Source organism: Tupaia chinensis, unplaced genomic scaffold (assembly GCF_000334495.1).
Source record: "Tupaia chinensis unplaced genomic scaffold, TupChi_1.0 Scaffold143921_1, whole genome shotgun sequence".
Taxonomy (NCBI): domain Eukaryota; kingdom Metazoa; phylum Chordata; class Mammalia; order Scandentia; family Tupaiidae; genus Tupaia; species Tupaia belangeri.
Genome location: NW_006203772.1, coordinates 229,972 through 239,100, shown reverse-complemented (window position 1 = coordinate 239,100; position 9,129 = coordinate 229,972). Strand labels below are relative to the sequence as shown.

Genomic DNA, 9,129 nt, shown 5'->3' with positions numbered 1-9,129 from the left:
TCCGCCCCCTTCTCAGCCCTTCCCAGACTCCCCTCCCCCACCTGGGTCCCCCTCCTCTCTACTCCTCTTCCTATGCCTCCAAGCCTGAGATGTCCCCCTTTCCCTTGATCTTATCTGCCTCTCCTCACCCTTGAGAGGTTTATGTGCACCCCGCTCCAGCGTTTTTGAGGGGTCCATCCCCCTTTCCCATGGTGGAGGTGGGGCAGCAGCTGCAACTGTACTCCTTTACCATGGAGTCTTTCCTCAGCTCCTTGAGGCTGTCTCTGCACTGACACGGGGAGAGGGGCTGCGTGCAGCCGGTCCTCGCCCCCACCCTAGAGACTAGGGGGAGGCTGAGTACTTAGGAGGCCATAAGACCCTCAGGTCTCCCTGATCATTATTGCCCTCATCACTGCAGGTCCCCATCGGGAAGACTGGGGCCATCACCCTTCCCAGGAAAGGAACTGAGCAGGAAGCCTCGGTGTGTTGGCTGTGGGCCCTGTCCTGGGCGTGGGTTAATGCCCCCCTAAGCCTGGACTAGGGCCTTTCCTCTTCTGGGGGCTCTCTCATCAAGGGAAACCCAGTCTCTGCTGTGGTTGAGTTTCTGATCTGGACTGCCTGGGCTGGAGTCTGAGCTTGGCCACGTTATTGGCTGTGTGACCTTGGACGAGTAACTTCACCTCCTTGGGCATGTTTCTTCATCTGCAAAATGGGGCTAATGACAACTACCTCATCAGGTTAATGTGAACATCAGATAAGTCTCGGATTTTGTACACGCCTGGCATGCTTTGCACACTCTGTCAATAGGGCTCTCTTATCAATAGTATTGAGGGCCCCACAAGGGGGGGCTGCCTGGAGGTGGACAACCAGGCATCCAGGGCAGGGGAGAGGGTCACCACAGGGAGGGGACCAGGGTGAGGAAGCCTCTGGGCAGAGGCTGGGGCTGAGCCTCGGAGGACAGGAGGTATTTGGAGTGAGAGTGGCCCCTCACCGTGCCTTTACTCCTCAGCAACCTGCCTTGGCTCCGTTTGTGAGAGCAGCTCTTGGGGCCCCTCTGTGGGGACATGGGACTGGGACTGAGTGGGCCTGCACAGGGTAGCTGCAGGAGCAGCAAGCCCAGAGCTCGCAGTCAGAGCTCAGGGGGGGTGCTGCGATGGAGGGCTTGGGCCTGTGTGTCGGGGTCCCTGGGGGGCACTTCTCTCTCCTCCCTCCTCTCTGAGCTGGGCTGCAGCCACTCTTGGCTGGGCCCCAGATCTCTGAGCTTCCCTTGCCCAAGCAAGCATCGGTGGAGGGCGGGGGCTTGGCCCAGGCCAGTGTTGGAGCCAGTGCAGCAGCAGCATTTAGGATTTACCATAGCCCTGGGCAGAACTGAGCAATAGGAAGTCCGAAGGTCAGGCCGACCTGTTTTAGTCCTAGGTAACTTTTGGGGTTTATTTTGCCACCGGGTGGGCTTCCAACACAGGGACCAATATGTGTCTCCCAAGTTGGAGGAAATCGATTGCCTGTAGAGATGAGGAATCACAGATGGACGGGCGGGAGAAGCCATTTCCTATGCAGGGGTGAGAATAGGGTTCCGGGTCCTTCAACTGTGGCATCTCCTGACCCTAATCACAAAGGCCTGAGGTTTGCTCTTCCTGGATTAGTGAGCCCTGATTCCAGCTTAGGAAGCTATTTGTGGCCGAGGGGAAAGGAGCAGCTGTCCCAAGCCCTTGGCCACTCTGCCCCTCCTGGCCTGACCCTGGGTCCCAGGCCGCACCCCTCCCTGGAAGAAGGGAGGGAGTAGCTGTGGTGTTCTGGGTCATGGGCATCCCTGTTTTCACTTCCTCTCAGGACAGAGGGGCGATAGATGGAGTTTGCAGTAGGAGGGACTGAGGTCAGACAACACGCGTTGTTTCTAAGTAAGAGGAGAGGCCCCAGAACCTGGAGAGCGAAGAAGCGGGGCTGTGTGGGAGCTGGGACCTGGCACTAGGATTCTGCCCCTCCTCGGCCACCTCCTCTCCCTGTGCCTTGCACCTGCTTTCTAGTACCTTTGGATGAGGGCTTCCTTTCTGTGAAATGTGGTACATTCGGAGTGAGGTAGGGGCTGTCCACTCACATTCCCCTTTCTTCTCCCACCCCTCATGGCCTATGGTGGCCAGGCCAGGGCTCAGAGCCCTCTCTAAGCCTTCTATAGTCCCTGCAAGGCCTCAAGGTGCCAAATGGTGCTAGGAGGGCTTCCTGAAGGGGGCTGCCCCAGGTCTGAGGAAGAGAGAGTGACTTTATATTCACTTCCTCTTCCTGCCCCAGAGGGATAGGAGGTGGCCCAGGGGCCTGAACAGTGGTTTCCGGGCCTCTGTGGGCCACCAGGGGAGGATGTGATGCTGAGAGGCTCACGGCACCAGAGCCCCCCCGCCGCGCCTCCCTCCTCCTTCCTACCTGTTGCCAGGGCCTCCCTGAGCGCTTGCAGTTGCTGCTAGGGCGGTGAGAGTGAGGTCAGGCCTGCGGATCCCTGAGCGCCCTCAGTCAGGGCCTGCCACTGTTCCTGGCCCTCTTTTGGACCTGAGGACTCTCCTTACCCCCAGCCACAGCCCTGCTGCACCTGCCACGCCCTCTTCCTGGACTGGCCTAGGCTCTTCTCTATTGGGGTCAGGTAGTACGTTCACTCTGGGGGGTGGCTCAGAGCTCAGGCTGCATACGTGACCCACAAGGGGGTTCCCTCTGCTCATAAGACTTTTTCCATTCGGAGATCAACAGAGTATGGGAGCAAAGGTGGCCCTCCCCCCCCAATCTCCTAGACTCTGGGTTTGAGTCAGCAGAGCTTTGGGTAAGCTGCTTAAGGGAGCTGGGCTTGCATAAGCCGCTTAGGAGGAATGGGGGCCTAGGGGATGAGCAGGAACAGGGAAGGGGTTGTTCACCTGCCCCGGCACTGCCCATAAGGGGAAGTCCCCTCAGATCAACGTTGCCTGACTTGTCCAGATGTGCCAGGGGCAGCATGGGGTGGAGGAGGTGTCCTCCAGAGAAGGCTGAGTCTCCCAAGGCAGAGCTGTCACCCCTTTAGAATTCCGTTCCCAGAGACAGGGCTGAATCTTCCCTCACATACTGGGGGCTCCCCCCAGACTGCACACCCATTTTGTCAGAGGCACCCAACCAGCCGTGGCTGAGGCCGGAGTAGCCTCAGGGGGAGGGGGACAATAAGGAGGGGGCCTTGCCCACCATCCTCTGCCTTGCCCTTTCCTGGCCCCCCAGAGACCACAAGGATGGGGCTGTTCATCCCGCATTATGTCCCCATGGCCGAGTTATGTCTCCTGCACACTGTGGGGGCTCCCCCAGGGAGGGGCTCCATCCCCTTTCTCTGGAGGGCAGTGACCCTGAGGATCAGAGAAAGCAGTCACTAATCGGGGTTCCCACTGAAGTGGACCTGGCAGCAGGGGCTTTGGGACCCCCTCTTTGCTCAGCTGCCTGTCTCCCCTAGACTACCTGTGCTCCCCTGAGGAGAATATCTACAAGATCGACTTCGTCAGGTTCAAGATTCGGGACATGGACTCAGGCACTGTCCTCTTTGAAATCAAGAAGCCCCCAGCCTCAGGTGAGCAGGCTGGGCGGGCCATTGATGGAGAGGCGGGTGAGAGCTGCAGAGAGGGCTGTGCAGGGACCCCTCGGGTCACAGAGGAGTCGGAACAGAGCTGGAGCCTGGGCCCCAGCGTTCTCAGGAGGCTGCAAGCCGTGAGACCCCTTCCTTCCTACCTGTTTCTGGGCTTGGACATCGTAGGAGGACAGCCCTTGCCAGCCTGCCCTCTGTGGGCCTCCCTGGGAACTGCAGTCCCAGAGGCCTGGACCTAGTGCACCTGTGGTCCTGGGAGCTTCAGCCAAAATTGGTGACCTGCTAACCTAGAACCCCCAGGTGGCACCGCTTAGCCAATGGCCTGAACCCTCAATGTGTACCTGGGGAGTTTTTAAGAATTCAAATGGATGGGAGCCCTAGGGTGGAACCCTGGGTGGGTCAGGGCCCAGCCTGAAGCCCACTGAGCCCCAGCTGGGGTGCATTGCAGAGCGGTTGCCCATCAACCGGCGGGACCTGGACCCCAATGCTGGGCGCTTTGTCCGCTACCAGTTCACACCTGCCTTCCTCCGCCTGAGGCAGGTGGGAGCCACGTGAGTCACTGGGCTGGGGTGAGGGCTGGGGGTGAGGGCGAGAGAGGGTGGGAGCAAGTCCTTCCTGAGCCTCTCGTGATGGGGGTCTGCAGAGCTGGCTAGTGGACACACGTCAAGGCCAGACTCAGCCGTTCCCCCTTCTCTTGCTCAGGGTGGAGTTCACGGTGGGAGACAAGCCTGTCAACAACTTCCGCATGATTGAGAGGCACTACTTCCGCAACCAGCTGCTCAAAAGCTTTGACTTCCACTTTGGCTTCTGCATCCCCAGCAGCAAGAACACTTGCGAGCACATCTACGACTTCCCCCCGCTCTCCGAGGAGCTGAGTGCGTGGGCAGGGGAAGCGGGGGAGGGCGGGGGAGGGATGGTGGGAGGCGGGGAGGAGGTGTACTTATGGGTCTGACCACCCCCTTCCCACCACGGGTCTCTTTTGTGTCTAGCACCGTTCCCAGGTAGGGAAACTGAGGCTCAAAGAGGCTGAGGAACTGAGGTTGTTCAAATGTCCCTGTCCCCTGTCCTGAAGCCCCTGCAGTAGCTTAGCTCAGGCTCCTGACCTGTGCCCGGCCGGGCTGGGCCTCTTTTGCAGTCAGCGAGATGATCCGTCACCCATACGAGACGCAGTCTGACAGCTTCTACTTCGTGGATGACCGGCTGGTGATGCACAATAAAGCAGACTATTCCTACAGTGGGACACCCTGACCCCCAGTTCCACCCCTGCCCCAGGAGACTGGTCCTGGGCCCTCAGCTGTGATCTCCTCTTCACTCACCTCCTAACCCCCAGCCTTCTGTTTGGGGAGTGCTCCCAGAGCCTGGGCCCTGAGTCAGCATTGGGAGGAAGGGTGCCAGTGTCCCCAGTCCAAGCCTGTGGAGCCCAAGAGACTTAGCACATGGGGTGGGGTAGGGGGGCTGTTTGCTTCTAAGTCCAGGAAGGCATCTTGGAGAGGAGCAGCCAGGACTTTGGGACAGCTTAGCCAGGCCCTCCTGTGCCCAGGATTCTGAATAGTGTTCCCCTATCTGGGCTGTGACCAGGTCAGGGAAGGGATCCTTTCCCTGTCCCCTGCCTTCCTCCTCCAGGCCATGTAGAGTTGTCCATCCACAGACAAAGATGCACATTGGAGTCTGGCTGCCAAGCTGCCCACAGGCGTCTGGGCCCTGGCCCTAGCACGAGCCACCTCCTTCAGGGATGGAGACACGGCCTGAGGTGTGGGAGGGGCCATCCCAGCCTGCAGCCTGTGGTAGGAGCCGGACCAGCTGTATATAGTTTTCAATAAACTTTCCTTTTCTGTTCTCTGGTGTGGGCCAGCGTGTGTGCGTACGGGCAGAGGAGAGAAGGTTGGCGACAGGTAGTAATGAACTCAGTGTGATAGAATCTCCCCACCTGGGCCAGCAGGTGGTGAGTTGGTTAAGGCCTTGGATCCCACATGGCCAACTTGCGGTTTGAAAATCATGTCGGGCATGTGTGCCCAAAATCTCAGGAGAATGGAGGAGAAGGAACTGTGGTGTGGCCATCCCCCCTGGGGGTGGTTTCTCACCTCTCTATATGTGTCTCTCTGGCAAGGGCACACGCCATATAACAAAAATCTAAAAACAAAAACAAACAAAAAACTCTCCACTTCTCACTTTCCAGTGCCCTCTGACACCAAGTTCTTCTGTCCCTTGGTTCTCTGTACCTGACACCACCCTTGGCACCTAGAGTCAGCATGTAGGACAGGATGGAACTGGAGATGCAGGCCCTGAGAAGATGCTTTGGTTTGAAGTCATAGTTGGCCCTAGCAGAGCAGGGGCTGGGACAAAGGCCCGCCACTCCAGGGTGAGAAGGAAGGTGTGGGGGAGGTGGTCTTGTCCTACACCCTACCTTCCTTCATCTCCAGAGGCCACCAGACTACTGGGCTCTGCCTCAAGTCCTCATCACAAAAGGTGACATCTTTGGCGAAGGCCTGGAGCCATCTCCTCGCCCTCACTTGGCTTGGGGAGCCCTTGATCTGGGCCGCCCTACACGTAACACCACCATTAGCCTTTACTCCTATTCTAGGCCCCCAGGAGGAAGCCACTTAAAGGAGGAAATCCGGGCATTGCAGTTGGCAGAGAGCTCACGAGGTTCACGTTCTGCTGTCATTGGCCCTGCTCATACACCAGCCTGCCCACTGGGCTGGGAGGCCCAGGCCCTCAGACCCAGAAGGGCTGAAATTCAGCCCAGTTCTGTGGCACTCTTGCAGGGGGTGCAGAACCTACTCTGAACTTCGGGAATTCTAACTGGAGTGAGCCACAGAACAACTGCCTGTCCCTGGAGCAGGGTGGTCCAGGCACAAGGGGAGCAAGAGTTCTGCTGGGAGGGTGTGAGGAGGAGTCTCACGAAGGCAGCATTGGGACAGGTGCTTGTAAACTTGGGAAACGCAGGCCTGAGGAACAGCACACGAAGGCTGGGAGGCAAGCCTTAGCAGGTATGTGCGAAACAGTGAGTATTCATGATGTGAAAGGAAGACGGGTCAGCACTGGGGCCTCTGAGGTTCAGCACTGGGGCTTCTGAGGAAGGTGGGAATTCCTGAGGAGGATTAAGGAGTGGCCTGGTCACATTATCCTGGGCTGCCGAGTGAACAGTGGGTTATAGAATGAGACTAATAATCATGGCCAAGACTTTCAAATATGGGACCAGTGGGTGGTGTGGTGGTTAAGACGCTGGATACTCCCACATGGCTGACCATGGTTCAAGTCCTGGACCTGGTGGCTTTCTCTCTCTCTCTCTTTCTCTCTCTCTTTCTGAGTGTCTCTCTGGTCAAATTAAAATAAATTAATGAATAAATAAAAGAATTCTTTAAAAATTAAAAAAAAAATACTTTCAAATGTCAGACCCAGGTCCAGGGCTTTAAATGAGTTAATTTAGGATATTCTGAGGAATGCACACTTATGCCCATTTTACAGAAAATGCAGGTTCAGAGAGGTTAACTGGTCCAGCTAACATTGCACAGCCACTAAGTGGCAGAGTCAGGATTTGAATGCAGGCAGTCTGGCTCTCTGGACTACATAGTAGACGCAGCGTGGCAGTGAAGATGGTGTTGCAAAGATTTTTGTAAGAGATGAAAGGAACTTGAACTAGTCAGTGAGTGACTATGGCAACGGACAGAAGTAGATGAACTTGACATTTTTGAACAGGTGAAATCCCTAGGACTGATGGGTGGTTGGATGAGGGGACCGGAGAGAGGAAAGAGTCAAGGCTAAATGTTTGTTGTATGCCCTGGGTGTTGGGGTGGATGGGGTGCCATCACTGGGCTTGGGAACCCAGGCTGGAACAAGGCGAGGGCTAGAGGGAGTCATGAACTCAGACTGGGACATGCTGCGGTGCATATATCCCAGAGGAAATGACCAAAACCCAGGAAATTCATACCCTGAGACCAGAAGGGATAAAAGGTTGGAGATGGTGATCCTCGAAGGTCAGTGGTGACGAGGTAATTGTTGAAGCTGTGCTGGTGGCTGAGATTTTGGGGTCCTTAATTAGCACTGCTGGTATTTAGTGAACAGGGAGCAGGATGTCAAATGCTCTGCAGTTACTGGGATTCTCCCCGTGCTATGGTCTGAGTGTGTTCCTAAGTTCAGGTGTTGGAAACTTAATCCTCCCAGCAGTATAGGGAGGTGAGATCTTTAAGAGGTGATTAGGTCATGAGGGCTCTGCCCTCTTGAAAGGATCAATGCCATGCCGTTATTGTGGGTGTGGAGGATAAGTTAGGTCCCCTTCCTCTGACTCTGTTGTGCTCACTTGCCCCTCTGCCTCCCGACATGGGATGGTGCAGTGTGAAGGCCCTTGCCAGATGCTGGCACCTTGATATGGGACTTTCCAGCCTCCAGAACTGTGAGAGTTTTATTTTCCTTATAAATTACTCAGTCTATGAAATTCTGTTAACAACAACACAAAACAGACTAAGACACCCAAACAAAGCTAATAGTCTCCCAGTTCTCTAGAACTGAAAAAAGCAACCTCATTTACAATAGCCACAATAAATATAAGATACCTAGGAATAGGGGACTGGCAGATGGCAAGGTGGTTGGGATGCTGGACATTCCCACATGGCCAACTACAGTTCGAGTCCCGGACCTGGTGGCTTGCTTTCTCACTTTCCCTCTTGCTCTCTCTGTGTCTCTCTCTGGTCAAATTGAAATAAAATGAATAAATAAAATAAAATAAACAATTCTTTAAAAAAAATACCTAGGAATAAACCTAACCAAAGAAGTGAAAGACCTCTACAAGGAAAACTGAGAAACTTAAAGAAAGAGAAAATTATACAAAAATTGGAAAGATATCCCATGTTCCTGGATTGGAAAAATAAATATAATCAAAATGTCAGTCTTACCCGGACCGGCAGGTGACATGGTGGTTAAAGGTGCTGGATTCCCACATGGCAGACTGCGGTCCAAGTCCTGGAGCTGGTGGCTTGCTGTCTCACTTTTTCTCTCTCCTACTCTGTCCCTCTCTGGTTACTCTGTCCCTCTCTGGTCAAATTTAAATAAGTAAATAAATGGTTAAATAAAATAATTTTTAAAATATCAGTCTTGGGACCAGCAGTTAGCGTAATGGTTATGTCGCTGGACTCCCATGTAGTTGACCGTGGTTCGAGTCCTGGACCCAGTGGCTTAAACTCACACTGGGCATGTATGCGTACATGCCCAGGATCCCGAGGGGAGAATGGAGGAAAAGGTATTGCAGCATGGCCATCCCCCGTGGGGGGTGATTTCTTATTTTCTGTCTCTCTGTCTCTCTCTGTTTTTCTGGTGAGCGCACATGCCCTATAGCAAAAAACCTCTCCAAAAAAGTCAGTCTTACCCAAATTTATCTACAAACTCAATGAAATTCTGATTGAACTACCAGAGATAGTCCTTACAAAAATAGAAAAAAAAATCATAAAATTTGTCTGGAATCATAAAAGGCCATATATCTCCATAAAGTAGGAGGCATTTTACATCCTGACCTCAAAATATATTACAAAGTTGTGATAATCAAAACAGCATGGTATTGGGGAAGGCCTGGCCGG

The 9,129-nt window shown here is 54.6% G+C and overlaps 1 protein-coding gene across 3 annotated transcripts in view; it reads left to right on the top strand.

The window, feature by feature from the left end:
- Positions 1 to 5,396, top strand: part of UNC119 (unc-119 lipid binding chaperone) — a 5,709-nt gene extending 313 nt beyond the window's left edge. The window contains exons 1-5 of one of the 3 annotated variants that reach the window (XM_014582944.2): positions 397 to 460; positions 3,431 to 3,544; positions 4,008 to 4,110; positions 4,262 to 4,434; positions 4,695 to 5,396. In XM_014582944.2, the coding sequence (XP_014438430.1) occupies positions 3,496 to 3,544; positions 4,008 to 4,110; positions 4,262 to 4,434; positions 4,695 to 4,807 (438 nt within the window). In that variant the 5' untranslated portion in view covers positions 397 to 460; positions 3,431 to 3,495 and the 3' untranslated portion in view covers positions 4,808 to 5,396. Of the gene's footprint in view, positions 1 to 396; positions 461 to 2,588; positions 2,609 to 3,429; positions 3,545 to 4,007; positions 4,111 to 4,261; positions 4,435 to 4,694 lie in introns of those variants that run through there. The other 2 variants (XM_027767129.1, XM_027767128.1) reach the window with 2 other exon arrangements.
- Positions 5,397 to 9,129: the final 3,733 nt, after the last annotated feature.